Source organism: Amblyraja radiata, chromosome 4 (genome assembly GCF_010909765.2).
Source record: "Amblyraja radiata isolate CabotCenter1 chromosome 4, sAmbRad1.1.pri, whole genome shotgun sequence".
Taxonomy (NCBI): domain Eukaryota; kingdom Metazoa; phylum Chordata; class Chondrichthyes; order Rajiformes; family Rajidae; genus Amblyraja; species Amblyraja radiata.
The window spans coordinates 29,756,139-29,776,434 of NC_045959.1; the positions used below are offsets into that span (position 1 = coordinate 29,756,139).

The 20,296-nt window shown below is 40.8% G+C and overlaps 3 protein-coding genes across 4 annotated transcripts in view; 1 reads left to right on the forward strand and 2 right to left on the reverse strand.

Moving 5' to 3' along the window:
* Positions 1-439: 439 nt before the first annotated feature.
* Positions 440-9,593, reverse strand: LOC116971959 (coiled-coil domain-containing protein 127-like). 2 transcript variants are annotated; one of them, XM_033019173.1, is made up of 3 exons: positions 9,467-9,593; positions 5,571-5,715; positions 440-4,119 (listed from the first exon to the last, which is right to left on the reverse strand). In XM_033019173.1, the coding sequence occupies exons 2-3, from the start codon at positions 5,692-5,694 to the stop codon at positions 3,440-3,442; spliced, it is 804 nt and encodes a 267-aa protein (XP_032875064.1). In that variant the 5' UTR covers positions 5,695-5,715; positions 9,467-9,593; the 3' UTR covers positions 440-3,439. The 2 variants fall into 2 exon arrangements, with proteins under 2 accessions (XP_032875064.1, XP_032875065.1); XM_033019174.1 differs by having other exon boundaries at positions 2,215-4,119; positions 5,571-5,717; positions 9,472-9,563.
* Positions 9,571-20,296, forward strand: part of sdha (succinate dehydrogenase complex flavoprotein subunit A) — a 64,006-nt gene continuing 53,280 nt past the window's right edge. Inside the window, exon 1 of the mRNA XM_033019171.1 lies at positions 9,571-9,656. Within this exon, the coding sequence (XP_032875062.1) occupies positions 9,621-9,656 (36 nt within the window). The 5' untranslated portion in view covers positions 9,571-9,620. The remainder of the gene's footprint in view (positions 9,657-20,296) is intronic.
* Positions 16,661-20,141, reverse strand: LOC116971960 (coiled-coil domain-containing protein 127-like). The gene is made up of 2 exons (XM_033019175.1): positions 19,997-20,141; positions 16,661-18,565 (listed from the first exon to the last, which is right to left on the reverse strand). Exons 1-2 carry the CDS (start codon positions 20,118-20,120, stop codon positions 17,886-17,888), a joined length of 804 nt encoding a protein of 267 aa, XP_032875066.1. The 5' UTR covers positions 20,121-20,141; the 3' UTR covers positions 16,661-17,885.

Consider the following 20,296-nt stretch of genomic DNA (forward strand, 5'->3'; position numbering starts at 1 on the left):
AAAATGCTGGAGAAACTCAGCGGGTGCAGCAGCATCTATGGAGCGAAGGAAATAGGCGACGTTTTGGGCCAAAACCCTTCTTCAGACTGATGGGAGGAGAAGGAAGGAAAAAGGGAGGAGGAGGAGCCCGAGGGCGGGGGGGGGGGGGGGGGGGGGGGGGGGGGGGGGGGGGGGGGGATGGGAGGAGACAGCTCGAGGGTTAAGGAAGGGGAGGAGACAGCAAGGGCTCCAAACACTCATTCATGATTTGACACTATTTTGTAGAAAATAAAATCTAGATTCATTTGGGATTTGTGTGTTTGGATTTGTGTGTGTTCATATTTATTTCCCTGCTCAAGGTGATGTAATGTTTAACAATAAATGATCCTCCAAAACTCTAAAAGCTAATATCAAAACATTTTCCCCCATGAATAGGAAAATAATAGAAAATAGAAACCAGAAGAGTAATACAACTTTAATTGATTTCTTATTGAACACATGTAGACAAGAAAGCACAGGGATGATTCATTTCACAAAATGGTTTTCATGAGTTACAAACATCCTTGGTAATAAGTAAATCAGTGCTCCCTAGCCCCCAAATTTTCACGTGGAAAAAATATAATTCCTGGAAAAATATGAATCAAATAAAGGTATACACACCTGAAATCTCCCCCAAACCTGATGGTGCAGCAAAATATAATTGCAAGCAAGTTAAGGATAGGCAATAATCAGATCCCTCCACACATTACATTTCATATTAAAAACCTCAAATTCTTACAAGTCAGGTCTGAGCAACCAGTTCTAAACACCATTTATTTAGTCTGAAATCTGAAGAAGGGTTTCGGCCTGAAACGTTGCCTATTTCCTTCGCTCCATAGATGCTGCTGCACCCGCTGAGTTTCTCCAGCATTTTTGTGTACCTACCATTTATTTAAAAGCTTATACATGAACCAAAATTCCTTAACCACGATTTTCCATTTCCTTATATAGGCCATTCTTAAACACAGCATAATTACTTTTTACAAAATAATCAAATATTCCAAATTTTGAACCGAACAGTGACTTTTGGTTATCGGGTCAAATTTATTCTTCATGAGCATCTTATACTTCTGTTTTTAATGTGAATCACTGAGCAATTGGCAGGAATTCAAACAACAAATTGACCAAGGAGGGTTGAAATATATTGGCACTAATCACACTTATTGGTTGCATTTTGATCTGTTTACCCATATTGCTGAAATTGTGAATATTTATTTTTCTACCAGACAACTCTCCTGCCTTGCTGGGGAAAATATGTTATAAAGAATTTCATATAAAGTGAACATTAACGAGCACTACAATGAATACAATCTCTCAACCTGCAAGGTGCAATCTTTCCACTATGATTGCCATTCCTGTTAAGCTCAATTATTCATCCAACATGTTTCAAGGAATTGTGACGTGCGGACATACTCAAAAGCCTTTGCATTTAAAAATGAAATAGCAAGTTAATTTGATTTAAATATTTTAAAAGGTGTCATTTATGGATGATATATGCAATTCCCATTGTCCTTGGTGATTCCTTCATGGGTGTGGAGGATTCCAGATGGTTTAATTGTGTATACATCTGCCATGCTAGTGAATAGGACAATAGATGTGCAGCAAGGCGTATTCATCCAAGGCGTATTTTTGGAAGGAAGCATTTCAAGAAGTACATTACAAATTGCTCTCTTTCTCCACAACTTTTAAAATCACAGGGATATTTGCACCATAAATTGCTGAAAATGTACACGGATATCAACACAGAAATGTCACTGGTGTCTTTGCAGATTTTTCAGAGTGGGAGGGCTGACAATAGGTGCTAGAATGGGCCAGCACCGCCATTCAATGTGATCATGGCTGATCATTCCCAATCAGTATCCCGTTCCTGCCTTCTCCTCATATCCCCTGACTCCGCTATCTTTAAGAGCCCTATCTAGCTCTCTTGAAATTATTCAGAGAACCGGCCTCCATTGCCCTCTGAGGCAGAGGATTCCACAGACTCACAACTCTCTGTGTGAATAAGTGTTTCCTCATCTCCGTTCTAAATGGCTTACCCCTTATTCCAGTTTCCCCTGGTTCTGAGCTCCCCCAACATCGGGAACATGTTTCCTGCCTCTAGCGTGTCCAACCCCTTAATAATCATATGTTTCAAAGGTTCAAAGGTCCAAAGGTTCAACTCCTTAACCATTGGAAGGAAAGGACAAAGTCGCGGCAAATAATAAAGGTGGTGGATTTAGTTGCTTTAAGTATTCATTAAGGAAACAAAAAGAGAAAATTGCTTGAAATGAAGCGAGTTAAACAGCACATGGTAATCCAGTTATTGTTGGGAATTGTCACATCAATCATTCAGACATTAACAGTGAATCAATGACAATGTGAAAACTACAGAGTACCTCCAGATGTCTAATTCATCACGATCAATAATAATGAAGCTACTTTCAAAAATACGACAAGAACAGCAGATGATAAAAGGGCAAGTTAAAATTCTAAAACTTTAAATGTTGCATGATATATAATTCGCCGTCAGAATAATCAGTCCCTGTATGTTAGTCTGTTGGTATAAATTTACACAAAGGCACATCCCTTGTGTGGAAAAACCACATTCCATTTCCATGAATGTGAAACTTATCATATCATCTTGCAAATTACTCAATCATTGTAACCCAGATATCTTTCAGCTGTTTGTAGGCTTCCAATGTTCAAATGAATTTTGCAATGGTCAGAAATGTGTTAGGGAGACCATTTGGTATTAATGTGCATACTGTGGGCTCTAAGCAAATACACATTTTCCCCATGAAGGTCCCACAACTTTTAATAACGGCAATGTATCCAATCATGGTTAATGATGAGTTTTTGATTAAATAACTTGGTTTATCTTTTTGAATCATAGTTGAGTAATGAGTCTCATTAACAAACTGAGTCAAACAAAAAATGTTAAATGATTGAACTTGATACTAGATTTAAGTCTGAAGTTAAAAATAAGATTCAAAGCCTAAATAAGCAAGCTTAACGCAGAGGAAATTGACCATAAGAAACTGGTGAAACCACAAATCTATTCGTTTTCACTCAGGGCATCTAATATTCAGTTTCAGATCTGGATCAGAAGTCACATTCTTAATCATTGTCCTTCAAATGGGAGTTATCAGCTCCAAATTGCAGTGGTGGGATTACTTTATGAATTTAGTGCAAATTCAGCAATTACATGGCGTAATTCAGTCTATCGAACATTTTTACGGGGTAAGATTGCAATTGTTTTATGTGGCCAATGGTGAACTTTTCGCAGTTTACAATGAACTAGTACTCACAGCACATCGCTTCAACACGGCTTGCTGCATTGTTTTGTGGATCAACAATAACAAGAGATATTAATTTGTCTTCATACTCGAGTGATTTCTCAGAAAATGTCTACCTCTTATTGGTTTAATAAATGACCCGTGTTCTAATTAACTGGCTTTACTAATAAGGTTTTGCCTACTTTTTTGAATTTTTGCAGCTCAGCTCGAAGTTCCCATAATGAAATATATATCCATAATAACCTACCATTTTTTCTAGGGTCATTATTTTGTACGTTTGCACAATGCGTTTCATGGTCAAAGATATCTCTCAAACCTCTTTCAATGCCCAATTCTTTAGCAATTGGATTTGCAGCAGCTTGGCTACGCATTGTCCTCTCCCAATCAAGTCTTTCTTGCCTTGGAATAAAGTAACTGCAGAAAAGATTTTGCCTCTTGACTAAGGAGTTTTCATATGTTTTTATGAGTGCTCTGGCTTGAGTTTCCCACAGTCCATCCTTCTCCATCAGATCCTGATACAAAGCCCCTGCTGCTCCTGAATTTTGCACGGTATGTTTTTTCTCCTCTAGTACTTTACGTTCTTGTTCCAGTTGCCGGCGTTCTTCAACTAGGTGACGGCTTTGTGCTGAAAGCGCTTCATGATAACTTTGGACTTTGCTTTTGAGCTTCTCCTGCTCCAGCTCACAACGTGCGAGCGATTTCCGATTCTGAATAATTACATCTTGGTATTTCAGTTTCAGCTCTTTCTCTGTGGCTTCTATCGTATTCTTACATGCAGATCGTTCCTGTTCAATTTCTTTTTGTGATTCTCTGGACCAGATCCATCCTTGTAAACAAGATGAAATCAGCTTTTATTCCAGGTTTATTAAAAAATCTTTAAAAGGAAATCTGTTCAATTAAAATATATTAATTTTATTCAAGAGGTTAAATATAACTTTTAAAGTTGTTACTTAACAACTACAATTAAATTAGTGGGGTTTATGAATTGAAGGAAGTTGAAATTTTGTTTTAAAAAAGACCACTGGCCCAAGAGTCTAAAAGTTAAATCCTACATAGTAACGTTTTCTTTAAAAACAGCATCAAAACACACCTATATGGTTTCACAACATGAAAGAAATGGTACGCCCAGAAATGAGCAACGAGCCGGGAGACCTGGGTTTTATCCTGACTACGGGTGCTGTCTGTACAGAGTTTGTACGTTCCCCCCGTGACCCGCACGGGTTTTCTCTCAGAATTTCAGCTTCCAAAGGTTTGTAGGTTAACACATCATCTTCTGAAATAGTCGCCACCTCCAACGGAATCCCACCACTAGTCACATCTTCCCATCTCCACCCCTTTCCGCCTTCCACAGAGACCGTTTCCTCTGCAACTTCCTGGTTAACTCATCCCATCCCAGCCAAACCACCTCTGCCCCAGGTACCTTTCCCTGCAACTGCAGGAGATGCAACACCTGTCCCTATAACTCCTCCCTCGACACAGTCCAGGGATCCCAACAGTCCTTTCATGTTAGGCAGAGGTTCACTTGCACCTCTCCAACCCCATCTACTGTATCCGTTGTTCAAGATGTGGACTGTTATACATCGGCGAGAGCAAATGTTGAGTGGGCGATCGATTCGCGGAACACCTTCGCTCAGCTTGAACCTACCTGATCTCCCGGTTGCTAAACACTTTAATTCTCCTTCCAATTCTCACACAGCCCTTTCTGTCCTAGGTCTCGTCCATTGTCAGAGTGAGGCTATACGCAAATTGGAGGAACAGCATCTTATATTTTGCTTGGGCAGCTAATAGCCCAGTGGTATGAATATCGATTTCTCTCACTTCAGGTAGCCCCAGCATTCCCTCTCACTCTATCCCTCACCCACTCAAGTCACACTAGCCACTCGTTTTCACTCGTTTCAACAGCTGACAATGGCCTGTTTCCTTTATCACCGTTACTTTTTTGCATCTTTCATTGTTCTTTATCTCTCTACCTCATCGTCTATATCTCCTGTTTCCCTTAACCCTAACCAGTCTGAAGAACGGTCTCGACCCAAAATGTCACCCATTCCTTCTCTCCAGAGATGCTGCTTGTCCCGCTGTGTTACTCCAGCATTTTTCGTCTATCTTAGGTTTGTAGGTTAATTGGCTTGGTACAAATGTAAAGATTGTCCTAGTGTGTGTAGGATAGTGTTACTGTGTGGGGATCGATGGTTGGCGCGGACTCGGCGGGCCGAAGGGCCTGTTTCTGCACTGTATCCCTAAACTAAACCAACATGAATGCAAATTCACAACACTTACGGAATGCAGCAAGTCCCAACAAAGGAACCAGTAGAGCATAATTCCATTTGCTTCCATCACCTTCGCCATCCCTGTGATTGGGCAAGATATTCCAATTCTCCCTTGGTTCATTTAGATTGTTCATGGAGTTGCAGGCTGCGGGTATCTGAATTCCAGAGCAGGAAACAAAATCGTAAATGTTTCTCTAGAAATGATGAACATATAGAAATGCGGTGGCTTATATTAAAATATCTTCACAGTGTTGTAAAAGGATATTTAAAATAAAACTGAGCATTCCATGTGACTCCCTAGTCAGTGATATGCTTCACGTTTTGGCTTAAGACTTTACAGATACAACATGGAAACCAACCAGTGATCACCCCGTACACTAGCACTATTCTACACACTAGGGACAATTTATGGAAGCCAATTAACCTACAAACCTGTACATCTTTGGAGTGTGGGAGGAAACCAGAGCAAACAATGAACATGTTCACAAGTTTCATTTTGAAGAAGCCAACGGACTAATTGCTTTTAATATTGCCTGCCTAGGTCAAAATAAACAGCATATTGTCAACAATAACATGCAATCTAGAGGGCTCCTTGTTTATGGCAATATATCGAATTGAATTGAATACATTTTATTAGCCAAATATGTATACATACAAGGAATTTGCCTTGGCGCTTTGCTCGCAAGTAACAACACGATATACAGTAGACAATTAAAAATAAAACTTTCTAATTTAAACATGTAAAGAATGAAATAAAATACCAGAGAAAAAGGAGGCTACATACTTTTGGCTGTTGAGTAGAGCTACTGCTCGTGGAAAAAAAGCTGTTTCTATGTCTGGCTGTGGCAGCTTTGACAGTCCGAAGTCGCATTCCAGAGGGAAGTGCGTCAAAGAGTTTGTGGCCAGGGTGAGAGTGGTCAGAGATGATCTTGCCAGCTCGCTTCCTGCCCCTCGCAGTGTACAGTTCGTCAATGGGGGGGGAAGGTTGCAGCCAATAACCTTCTCGGCTGACTGAATGATGCGCTGCAGCCTCCAGGTGTCGTACTTGGTGGCAGAGCCAAACCAGACCATGATGGAGAAGGTGAGGACAGACTCTATGATGGCAGTATAAAACTGGACCATCATTGCCAGTGACAGATTGTGCTTCCTCAGCTGCCACAGGAAGTAAAACCTCTGTTGGGGCTTTTTGACTGTGGAGTCGATGTTGGCCCCCCATTTAAGGTCCCTGGAGATGATGGTTCCAAGGAACTTAAATAACTCCATAGATGTGACTGTGGTGTTGTTGATGGTAAGTGGGGGGGAGGGAAGGGGAGCTCTCCTAAAGTCTACAATCAATTCCACTGTCTTAAGAGCACTTATCTCCAGGTTGTTGCGATGGCACCAGGACGCCAGCTGTGTCACTTCCTGTCTGTAGGCAGATTCCTCCCCATCTTGGATCAGTCCAATCAGGGTGTGTCGTCCGCAAACTTGAAAAACTTGAATCAGGCTGTGGGTGTGAAGTGGTGATTGGGGAGGATTCAGGCTGTGGGTGTGAAATGGTGATTGGGGAGGAGTCGTGGGCAAGGGTCCAGTCTTTGCAGACTGGAGTCAGGCTGTAAAGACAGCTGTAGAGAGCGCTGAAAAGACAGCATCCCTAGTCAGGATTGAACCCGTGTCTCTAGCACAGTAAGACAGCAACTCTACTGCTGCGCCACTTTTTAAGTTGTGCTGTTATATCTTTCAGTTATGGATTCCAGCATTTTCCATACTATTGAAATAATAAAAAACAGGCCTTTATCTGTGCTATTCAACTATAATTATCTCAGTTCCTCATTCTCACTTGATCCTTGAAAGCAGGGAGGGGGAAGGGGGCATAAAAGGAAAATGGGTGATTTGAGGACGGGAGAATATTTATCGAGGAGAGGAAAGGAGCAGAGTGACTTTGGGCGTGGGAGATTGTGGGGGGTGTGTGCACACTGCTGGGGGTTGGAGGGAAGAGGTAAGGGAGGTATTACTTGAAATTGGACCATTGAATGTTCATACAATGGGGTTGACAGCTGCTCAAGCAGAATACGAGGTGCGGTTCAGTTTGCGTGTGGCCTCACCCTGGTAGTGGAGTAGCCCCAGGACTGAAAGCTCGGTGGAATGGCTAGCAACCGGGAAACTCAGCAGTTCTTGCCAATAAAGTGCAAATGTTTGGCAAACAATCGCCCAGTCCACGCTTGTCCTCACCAATGCAAACTAAATGGGAATGCGAAGGAAGGAACTACCGATTTTGGTAGACACAACATGCTGGAGTAATTAACGGGATAGGCAGCTTCTCCGGAGAGAAAGAATGGGTGACGTTTCGGGTCGAGACCCTTCTTCACACAGGAGTCAGGAGAGATGGAGACAGAGGTATGGAAGGGTACAGTGTGAAAACGACAGATCAAAATGGCTGTTGTTCAAGGACAATGTAGAATAAATCATTGTTAGCTGGGGAAGGTGACAACGAGGCATACAATCAGTAAAATTTATGGTATTCAGTAAAATGAGTGGTCAACGTGCCCTCATTCAACATCTTAAAACCTCTTCGAGGGTAGTTATTAAATTGCAATAGTTGTTGAGTAGGATGGAACTGCAGATGCTGAGTCTGAAGAAGTCTCGACCCGAAACGTCACCCATTCCTTGTCTCCAGAGATGCTGCCTGTCCCGCTGAGTTACTCCAGCATTTTGTGTCTATCTTTGGATTAAACCAGCATCTGCAGTTCCTTCCTGTACATTGACAGCGAACATTGTTTGAACTAATGCTCTTTTTGATATATATGATATTAATCTGGCTGCAAAGAATTAGTAGCTGGAATTGGTAAAATGTGTCTCCAAATTGTGACACCTGTGCAGATGCATTATTGTTTCTGTAAATTATTGCAGAAATAATTAATACCGAATACCTGATGTTAACGAGTACCTTATGACAATAAATTGAATTGTATTGTATTGTATTGCATGTATTGTATTGTACCTCTCTCATGAAAGCGATCTTTGTGGGATTTTCCTAGACGACATAAACAAACAAACACAGACAAAACAGCAAGGAGCCGTACACCGTGGCAACCATCATTGGCGCCACAAAATCTACATATGAAGAGTTTACTTGTCATTTCACATATACGTTCTGTATGCTCTGCCACTTTTCATAAAACGTTAAAAACATTATCCATCTCAGCACGTTTTTTTAACTTTTCACTTGTTTGCATACTACACTGCCTGCTTGACCACAGTTTTGGCTTCTCCATAAACCTAGTTATTCTGACTCCCATCCATCCTGCTTCATGACAAGTGCTTGAGGACTCCCAGTTTCAATCCTTCAAATATCTAAAATGATTCAAAACTTTGCAGACCATATCTTAACTTGTATTATGCTATTCAAACAGCAGTTTGGATTTACGTAAAGTATTTAACACAGTAAGATGCCCTAACGTGACATATCACACACAAAAAAATGATGCTAATCATAAACAAAGAGGAATTAAGAGAGATAATTAAAAGCTTGATTTTAATTTAAAAGAGAGAATAAGCCAAAGAAAGTGGTTCAGGTAAGACTCAAGTTACTGAAGATATATTGGAAACATTTGGAAAGGTGCAAGAAAACTCGAATTAGAACTGCACAGATGTCAGAGATTTAGAAGGTCGTTACAGATTACAGTGTCTGAAAGAGGCCAGGAAATTGAATAATTTGAAAATAAGAGTGAATATTTAACAATGAAAATGTTTAGTTTAGGTCGACACACTGGGGACAACAAACCTACAAATTAACCTACCATATAAATGACTGGCTGCAAAGAATTAGCAGCTGGTAGTGGTAAAATGTATCTGCAGATTGTGACACCTGTGCCGATGCATTATTGTTTCTGTATATGATATCTTTTTTGTTACAGTGACACTCACCTCGTCTCCTGGAGCAGCAGCAGCAGCGACCTTCCTCACGTTCCACCACCCGGTCCATCCGCTGACGTCGGAACGGCGCCGTCACCCGCGTGGTGACGTCATCGCGCGATGAGTTGGTCGTGGCGCCGTCGCACGACATCGCGCAGTTTTCAAGATGGCGGCTCGTTGCTTGGCGGCGGTGCGGGACATGGTGAGTCCACTCGCCTCTCGCCGGTTATAAGGTCACAGGTGATGGGAGCAGAATGAGGCCATTCAGCTCATCAAGTCTACCCCGCCTACCCTGCCGCTGTGGCAGTTGTATTACTGCAAGCGCTTACTGTCTCCAAGGTCGTTATAGTTTGGTAAATTGATGGCAGGAGTTAAGTAACTATGCTGCTGTGAAATTAGTTATTGAGTTGCAATAGTTGCATGAACAATGCCACTTGATGGAATTCAATCATGGCTGATCTATCTCTCCCTCCTAATCCCATTCTTCTGCCTTCTCCCCATAACCCCTTGACACCTGTACTAATCAGGAATCTATCTATCTGTGCCTTAAAAATACCCATTGACTTGGTTTCCACATCATTCTGTGCCAAATAATTCCACAGATTCACCACCCTCTGATTAAATAAATTCCTCCTCATCTCCTTCCTAAAGGAACGTCCTTTAAATCTGAGACTATGACCTCCAGTTCTAGAGGTCCCAGTTTGCTGGTCAGACTGGTGAAGGTGTCCCAGTGATGCTGGCAACGGGTGATGGGACATGATGGGATATGCTTGCCACATATCAGCCGCTGTGGCAGTTGTATTATTGCAAGCGCTTACTGCCTCCAAGGTCGTTATAGTTTGGTAAATTGATGTCAGGAGTTACATAAACTATGCCACTGTGAAATTAGTTATTGAGTTGCAATAGTTGCATGAATAATGCCACTTGGTGGCAATCAGGCTAAAGAGCTTTGTGCAACAATGGCGTCAACTTGTAATGACGTTGGTAGGTGTAGGTATACATGGTTACAACTGAGATCGTGGGTAATAGGCAATAAATATAACAGCGGGAATAAAAATAACTGCAGATATTATAAATCTAAAGTGAAATTAAAAGTTAAATTGTTAACAACAGCAAGTCTGGCAACATGTGTATGAGTTGATGTGATCAAGCTTTTCCCTTTGAGAATAGGGAAGATTCAAACAAGAGGACATGACTTCAGAATTAAGGGACAGAGTTTAGGGGTAACATGAGGGGGAACGTCTTTACTCAGAGAGTGGTAGCGGTGTGGAATGAGCTTCCAGTGGAAGTGGTGGCGGCAGGTTCATTGGTATCATTTAAGAATAAATTGGATAGGCATATGGATGAGAAGGGAATGGAGGGTTATGGTATGAGTGCAGGCAGGTGGGACTAAGGGAAAAAAATTGTTCGGCGCGGACTTGTAGGGCCGAGATGGCCTGTTTCCGTGCTGTAATTGTTATATGTTATATGTTATATGAGTATGTAATAATGTGTGTACAGTGCCCTCCATAATGTTTGTGACAAAGATCCATCATTTATTTATTTGCCTCTGTACTCCACAATTTGAGATTTGTAATAGAAAAAAAATCTGAACCCAATTGAGCATGCCTTTTATATGCTGAAGAGAAAATTGAAGGGGACTAGCCCCCAAAACAACCATAAGCTAAAGATGGCTGCAATACAGGCCTGGCAGAGCATCACCAGAGAAGTTGAGTTACTTGAAGTTAGATAAATCAAAATTAATTCCACTTTGTTGTAAGCTGCTCAAGTAAGATATGAGATCTTATTGAAATGTTGATCTTATTGAGGTGTATAATCATGAGAGGAATAGATTGGGTAGATGCACAGAGTCTCTTGCCCAGAGTAGATGAATCGAGGACCTGAGGTCACAGATTTAAGGTGAAGGGGAAAAGATTTACTACAACAGGCAGTACTGACAAAGGGCTCAGATACAGGGGTCATGGATTTAAAATAGTATTTTAAAGCATAGTGAGGAAGCGAGCAAAAGGCTATTCATGCACACGATTGTTGAGCACTGCGCCAAATTATTTTCATTTCCAGTGGAAGCTGATGTCATAGAAGCTTGCAAAAAGAGATAACGTAGAAGACAAGCTGAAAGGTTATAGGGACAAAGCTGATCCTGGTACTGCCAGCTGCATTTGTAGGAAGCCATACAGCCTTCCTACAGTGTAAAAGTCAATGGTCCTACTCTCAATAAAACTACAGTGACCTCCATAATGTTTGGGACAAAGATCCATCATTTTTTTATTTGCCTCTGTACTCCACAATTGGAGATTTGTAATAGAAAAAAATCACATGTGGTTAAAGTGCACATTGTCAGATTTAATAAAGGCCATTTTTACACATTTTGGTTTCACCATGTAGAAATTACAGCAATGTTTATACATAGTCCCCAGATTTCAGGTCACCATAATGTTTGGGACACAGCAATGTCACGTAAAGGAAAGTAGTCATGTTTAGTATTTTGTTGCATATCCTTTGCATGCAATGAGTGCTTGAACTCTGCGATTCATGGACATCACCAGTTGCTGGATGTCTTCTCTGGTGATGCTCTGCCAGGCCTGTATTGCAGCCATCTTTAGCTTATGCTTGCTTTGGGGGCTAGTCCCCTTCAGTTTTCTCTTCAGCATATAAAAGGCATGCTCAATTGGGTTTAGATCGGGTGATCGACTTGGCCACTCAAGAATTGACCATTTTTTAGCTTTGAAAAACTTCTTTGTTACTTTAGCAGTATGTTTGGGATCATTGTCTTGCTGTAGAATGAACCGCCGGCCAATGGGTTTTGAAGCATTTGTTTGAACTTGTGCAGATAGGATGTGTCCATATACTTCAGAATGTATTGTGTTACTACCATCAGCAGTTGCATCATCAATGAAGATAAGTGAGCCACTACCTTCAGCAACCATACATGCCCAGGCCATAACACCCACATCACTGTTTTTCACAGATGAGGTGGTATGCTTAGGATCTTGGGCAGTTCCTTCTCTCCTCCATACTTTGCTCTTGCCATCACTCTGATATAAGTTAATCTTTGTCTCATCTGTCCATAAGACCTTTTTCCAGAACTGTGGTTGTACTTTTAAGTACTTCTTGGCAAACTGTAACCTGGCCATCCTATTTTTGCAACTAACCAGTGGTTTGCATCTTGCACTGCAGCCTCTGTATTACTGTTCATGAAGTCTTCAACGGACAGTGGTCATTGACAACTCCACATCTGACTCTTCTTGAGTGGTTCTGATCTTTCAGACAGGTGTTTGGGGATTTTTCTTTATTATAGAGAGAATTCTTCTGTCATCAGTTGTGGTGGTTTTCCTTGGCCTACCAGTCCCTTTGCGACCAGTAAGCTCACCGGTGCTCTCTTTCTTCTTAATGATGTTCCAGACAGTTGATTTTGGTAAGCCTAAGGTTTGGCTGATGTCTCTAACAGTTTTATTCTTCTTTCTCAGTCTCATAATGGCTCCTTTGACTTTCATTGGCACAACTTTGGTCCTCATGTTGATAAACAGCAATACAAGTTTCCAAAGGTGATGGAAAGACTGGAGGAAAGACTAGGTACTGAGAACTCTCTTGTACCTGCATTAAGGAGGCAGTTCAATACACCTGAGCAATTACAAATGCCTTTGAAGCCATGTGTCCCTGAAATGTGGGACTATGAATAAACGCAGCTGTAATTTCTACATGGTGAAACCAAAATGTATAAAAACACCCTTTAATAAAATCTGACAATGTGCACTTTAACCATATGTGATTTTTTTTCTATTACAAATCTCAAATTGTGGAGTACAGAGGCAAGTACAGAAGGTACTTTCCCTCTGTGACCACATGGGGTTTCTCCATGTGATCCGCTTTCCTCCCACATTCCAAAGACATACAGGTGTGTAGGTAAATTGGCTTCTGTACAATCTTTGCACATCCCCAATCCTTACCCCTCATCAATTTAATTTCATGTCTCATGTGTTTTTATGACTGTTGGCAAACCAATTTCCCTCCTGGGATAAATAAAGTTCTATCATATCGTAAATTGTCCCCAGTTTGTAGGATAGTGCTAGTGTACGGGGTGATCACTGGTCGGCGCGAACTCGATGGGCCGAAGGGCCATTATCATGCAGTATCTCTAAAGTCTAAAGATGTCCAGTGAGAATCAAAAAATGAAATTACTTGTGGAAGCAAAGCTGAGATTCTAATAATACTTGTATAAGTCTTCACCAAGGAATAATATGCAGTATCAGGAACAAAGTAATTGAGATTTGGGGTAAAGGGGATAGCAGAATGACTGGCAACACTTAAAAGTTAGTCAATCCCTAGTCCAGATGGGATATAGCCCAGGTTCCTGAAGGAACTAAAGGAGGAAGTTTCAGAGGTTTGGTCCATAATTGTGAACACATTGATAGTTGTCTGATGACTGAAAAATTGCAAACAGTGCTCTCTGTGCAAAAATGAAAACAAAGAAGACGGGTAAATTCCGCAGTGGTTTAACGTTTGACAAAGCTTGAGGAACGATAAAGAGTTAGCAGCCACTTGTTGAAGTGTAGATTGGTAGTCTTTTTTTTAATTTTATGAAGTGAAGAGAGGGAAGTACAATGATATGGTACGGGTAGAAAGTGGGCTCAGTAACTGTAGTACTGATGTATATCGTTTCTTGGATTGTATGTGTAGTCGTGTTCCCCGGTTGTTGGTAGAGTCTATCACTATATATCTCACCCATCTGGCTTCATTTATCCATCAGCCCCTTCTTACCTGGATCCATCACAAATAAACAAAGGCTGTTTGGTGGATTGGAAGGGTTGTCGGAATAAAGAAATAATGACATGAAATTATTGAGATGACAAAGGGTCCATTGTCCTCATCCCCAAATGATCACAGCAGTCAAATCTCGATTAATTATTAATCAATAGAATACCCTAGGCATGAAAATCTAATGTGAATAGTCTTAGGAACCAGTGTTCAAGAAGGAACTGCAGATGCTGGAAGATCGAAGGTACACAAAAATGCTGGAGAAACTCAGCGGGTGCAGCAGCATCTATGGAGCGAAGGAAATAGGCGACGTTTTGGGCCAAAACCCTTCTTCAGACTGATGGGAGGAGAAGGAAGGAAAAAGGGAGGAGGAGCCCGAGGGCGGCGGGGGGGGGGGGGGGGGGGGGGGGGGGGGGATGGGAGGAGACAGCTCGAGGGTTAAGGAAGGGGAGGAGACAGCAAGGGCTCCAAACACTCATTCATGATTTGACACTATTTTGTAGAAAATAAAATCTAGATTCATTTGGGATTTGTGTGTTTGGATTTGTGTGTGTTCATATTTATTTCCCTGCTCAAGGTGATGTAATGTTTAACAATAAATGATCCTCCAAAACTCTAAAAGCTAATATCAAAACATTTTCCCCCATGAATAGGAAAATAATAGAAAATAGAAACCAGAAGAGTAATACAACTTTAATTGATTTCTTATTGAACACATGTAGACAAGAAAGCACAGGGATGATTCATTTCACAAAATGGTTTTCATCAGTTACAAGCATCCTTGGTAATAAGTAAATCAGTGCTCCCTAGCCCCCAAATTTTCACGTGGAAAAAATATAATTCCTGGAAAAATATGAATCAAATAAAGGTATACACACCTGAAATCTCCCCCAAACCTGATGGTGCAGCAAAATATAATTGCAAGCAAGTTAAGGATAGGCAATAATCAGATCCCTCCACACATTACATTTCATATTAAAAACCTCAAATTCTTACATCAGGTCTGAGCAACCGGTTCTAAACACCATTTATTTAGTCTGAAATCTGAAGAAGGGTTTCGGCCTGAAACGTTGCCTATTTCCTTCGCTCCATAGATGCTGCTGCACCCGCTGAGTTTCTCCAGCATTTTTGTGTACCTACCATTTATTTAAAAGCTTATACATGAACCAAAATTCCTTAACCACGATTTTCCATTTCCTTATATAGGCCATTCTTAAACACAGCATAATTACTTTTTACAAAATAATCAAATATTCCAAATTTTGAACCGAACAGTGACTTTTGGTTATCGGGTCAAATTTATTCTTCATGAGCATCTTATACTTCTGTTTTTAATGTGAATCACTGAGCAATTGGCAGGAATTCAAACAACAAATTGACCAAGGAGGGTTGAAATATATTGGCACTAATCACACTTATTGGTTGCATTTTGATCTGTTTACCCATATTGCTGAAATTGTGAATATTTATTTTTCTACCAGACAACTCTCCTGCCTTGCTGGGGAAAATATGTTATAAAGAATTTCATATAAAGTGAACATTAACGAGCACTACAATGAATACAATCTCTCAACCTGCAAGGTGCAATCTTTCCACTATGATTGCCATTCCTGTTAAGCTCAATTATTCATCCAACATGTTTCAAGGAATTGTGACGTGCGGACATACTCAAAAGCCTTTGCATTTAAAAATGAAATAGCAAGTTAATTTGATTTAAATATTTTAAAAGGTGTCATTTATGGATGATATATGCAATTCCCATTGTCCTTGGTGATTCCTTCATGGGTGTGGAGGATTTCAGATGGTTTAATTGTGTATACATCTGCCATGCTAGTGAATAGGACAATAGATATGCAGCAAGGCGTATTCATCCAAGGCGTATTTTTGGAAGGAAGCATTTCAAGAAGTACATTACAAATTGCTCTCTTTCTTCACAACTTTTAAAATCACAGGGATATTTGCACCATAAGTTGCTGAAAATGTACACGGATATCAACACAGAAATGTCACTGGTGTCTTTGCAGATTTTTCAGAGTGGGAGGGCTGACAATAGGTGCTAGAATGGGCCAGCACCGCCATTCAATGTGATCGTGGCTGATCATTCCCAATCAGTATCCCGTTCCTGCCTTCTCCTCATATCCCCTGACTCCGCTATCTTTAAGAGCCCTATCTAGCTCTCTTGAAATTATCCAGAGAACCGGCCTCCACTGCCCTCTGAGGCAGAGGATTCCACAGACTCACAACTCTCTGTGTGAATAAGTGTTTCCTCATCTCTGTTCTAAATGGCTTACCCCTTATTCCAGTGGCCCCTGGTTCTGAGCTCCCCCAACATCGGGAACATGTTTCCTGCCTCTAGCGTGTCCAAACCCTTAATAATCATATGTTTCAAAGGTTCAAAGGTCCAAATGTTCAACTCCTTAACCATTGGAAGGAAAGGACAAAGTCGCGGCAAATAATAAAGGTGGTGGATTTAGTTGCTTTAAGTATTCATTAAGGAAACAAAAAGAGAAAATTGCTTGAAATGAAGAGAGTTAAACAGCACATGGTAATCCAGTTATTGTTGGGAATTGTCACATCAATCATTCAGACATTAACAGTGAATCAATGACAATGTGAAAACTACAGAGTACCTCCAGATGTCTAATTCATCACGATCAATAATAATGAAGCTACTTTCAAAAATACGACAAGAACAGCAGATGATAAAAGGGCAAGTTAAAATTCTAAAACTTTAAATGTTGCATGATATATAATTCGCCGTCAGAATAATCAGTCCCTGTATGTTAGTCTGTTGGTATAAATTTACACAAAGGCACATCCCTTGTGTGGAAAAACCACATTCCATTTCCATGAATGTGAAACTTATCATATCATCTTGCAAATTACTCAATCATTGTAACCCAGATATCTTTCAGCTGTTTGTAGGCTTCCAATGTTCAAATGAATTTTGCAATGGTCAGAAATGTGTTAGGGAGACCATTTGGTATTAATGTGCATACTGTGGGCTCTAAGCAAATACACATTTTCCCCATGAAGGTCCCACAACTTTTAATAACGGCAATGTATCCAATCATGGTTAATGATGGGTTTTTGATTAAATAACTTGGTTTATCTTTTTGAATCATAGTTGAGTAATGAGTCTCATTAACAAACTGAGTCAAACAAAAAATGTTAAATGATTGAACTTGATACTAGATTTAAGTCTGAAGTTAAAAATAAGATTCAAAGCCTAAATAAGCAAGCTTAACGCAGAGGAAATTGACCATAAGAAACTGGTGAAACCACAAATCTATTCGTTTTCACTCAGGGCATCTAATATTCAGTTTCAGATCTGGATCAGAAGTCACATTCTTAATCATTGTCCTTCAAATGGGAGTTATCAGCTCCAAATTGCAGTGGTGGGATTATTTTATGAATTTAGTGCAAATTCAGCAATTCCATGGCGTAATTCAGTCTATTGAACATTTTTACGGGGTAAGATTGCAATTGTTTTATGTGGCCAATGGTGAACTTTTCGCAGTTTACAATGAACTAGTACTCACAGCACATCGCTTCAACACGGCTTGCTGCATTGTTTTGTGGATCAACAATAACAAGAGATATTAATTTGTCTTCATACTCGAGTGATTTCTCAGAAAATGTCTACCTCTTATTGTTGTAATAAATGACCCGTGTTCTAATTAACTGGCTTTACTAATAAGGTTTTGCCTACTTTTTTGAATTTTTGCAGCTCAGCTCGAAGTTCCCATAATGAAATATATATCCATAATAACCTACCATTTTTTCTAGGGTCATTATTTTGTACGTTTGCACAATGCGTTTCATGGTCAAAGATATCTCTCAAACCTCTTTCAATGCCCAATTCTTTAGCAATTGGATTTGCAGCAGCTTGGCTACGCATTGTCCTCTCCCAATCAAGTCTTTCTTGCCTTGGAATAAAGTAACTGCAGAAAAGATTTTGCCTCTTGACTAAGGAGTTTTCATATGTTTTTATGAGTGCTCTGGCTTGAGTTTCCCACAGTCCTTCCTTCTCCATCAGATCCTGATACAAAGCCCCTGCTGCTCCTGAATTTTGCACGGTATGTTTTTTCTCCTCTAGTACTTTACGTTCTTGTTCCAGTTGCCGGCGTTCTTCAACTAGGTGACGGCTTTGTGCTGAAAGCGCTTCATGATAACTTTGGACTTTGCTTTTGAGCTTCTCCTGCTCCAGCTCACAACGTGCGAGCGATTTCCGATTCTGAATAATTACATCTTGGTATTTCAGTTTCAGCTCTTTCTCTGTGGCTTCTATCGTATTCTTACATGCAGATCGTTCCTGTTCAATTTCTTTTTGTGATTCTCTGGACCAGATCCATCCTTGTAAACAAGATGAAATCAGCTTTTATTCCAGGTTTATTAAAAAATCTTTAAAAGGAAATCTGTTCACTTAAAATGTATTAATTTCATTCAAGAGGTTAAATATAACTTTTAAATTTGTTACTTAACTACAATTAAATTAGTGGGGTTTATGAATTGAAGGAAGTTGAAATTTTGTTTTAAAAAAGACCACTGGCCCAAGAGTCTAAAAGTTAAATCCTACATAGTAACGTTTTCTTTAAAAACGGCATCAAAACACACCTATATGGTTTCACAACATGAAATAAATGGTACGCCCAGAAATGAGCAACGAGCCGGGAGACCTGGGTTTTATCCTGACTACGGGTGCTGTCTGTACAGAGTTTGTACGTTCCCCCCGTGACTTGCACGGGTTTTCTCTCAGAGTTTCAGCTTCCAAAGGTTTGTAGGTTAACACATCATCTTCTGAAATAGTCGCCACCTCCAACGGAATCCCACCACTAGTCACATCTTCCCATCTCCACCCCTTTCCGCCTTCCACAGAGACCGTTTCCTCTGCAACTTCCTGGTTAACTCCCAGCCAAACCACCTCTGCCCCAGGTACCTTTCCCTGCAACTGCAGGAGATGCAACACCTGTCCCTATAACTCCTCCCTCGACACAGTCCAGGGACCCCAACAGTCCTTTCAGGTTAGGCAGAGGTTCACTTGCACCCCTCCAACCCCATCTACTGTATCCGTTGTTCAAGATGTGGACTGTTATACATCGGCGAGAGCAAATGTTGAGTGGGCGATCGATTCGCGGAACACCTTCGCTCAGCTTGAACCTACCTGATCTCCCGGTTGCTAAACACTTTAATTCTCCTTCCAATTCTCACACAGCCCTTTCTGTCCTAGGTCTCGCCCATTGTCAGAGTGAGGCTATACGCAAATTGGAGGAACAGCATCTTATATTTTGCTTGGGCAGCTAATAGCCCAGTGGTATGAATATCGATTTCTCTCACTTCAGGTAGCCCCAGCATTCCCTCTCACTCTATCCCTCACCCACTCAAGTCACACTAGCCACTCGTTTTCACTCGTTTCAACAGCTGACAATGGCCTGTTTCCTTTATCATCGTTACTTTTTTGCATCTTTCATTGTTCTTTATCTCTCTACCTCATCGTCTATATCTCCTGTTTCCCTTATCCCTAACCAGTCTGAAGAAGGGTCTTGACCCAAAATGTCACCCATTCCTTCTCTCCAGAGATGCTGCTGTGTTACTCCAGCATTTTTCGTCTATCTTAGGTTTGTAGGTTAATTGGCTTGGTACAAATGTAAAGATTGTCCTAGTGTGTGTAGGATAGTGTTACTGTGTGGGGATCGCTGGTTGGCGCGGACTCGGCGGGCCGAAGGGCCTGTTTCTGCACTGTATCCCTAAACTAAACCAACATGAATGCAAATTCACAACACTTACGGAATGCAGCAAGTCCCAACAAAGGAACCAGTAGAGCATAATTCCATTTGCTTCCATCACCTTCGCCATCCCTGTGATTGGGCAAGATATTCCAATTCTCCCTTGGTTCATTTAGATTGTTCATGGAGTTGCAGGCTGTGGGTATCTGAATTCCAGAGCAGGAAACAAAATCGTAAATGTTTCTCTAGAAATGATGAACATATAGAAATGCGGTGGCTTATATTAAAATATCTTCACAGTGTTGTAAAAGGATATTTAAAATAAAACTGAGCATTCCATGTGACTCCCTAGTCAGTGGTA

What these genes read in the sequence shown, in the direction of transcription:
- LOC116971960 (XM_033019175.1), bottom strand. Translation starts at nt 20,120, where the DNA reads ATGAACAATCTAAATGAACCAAGGGAGAATTGGAATATCTTGCCCAAT. An exon ending in GTTGGGACTTGCTGCATTCC is followed by an intron (nt 18,566 to 19,996) that starts GTAAGTGTTGTG and finishes CTTGTTTACAAG; the next exon opens with GATGGATCTGGTCCAGAGAA.
- LOC116971959 (XM_033019173.1), bottom strand. Translation starts at nt 5,694, where the DNA reads ATGAACAATCTAAATGAACCAAGGGAGAATTGGAATATCTTGCCCAAT. An exon ending in GTTGGGACTTGCTGCATTCC is followed by an intron (nt 4,120 to 5,570) that starts GTAAGTGTTGTG and finishes CTTGTTTACAAG; the next exon opens with GATGGATCTGGTCCAGAGAA.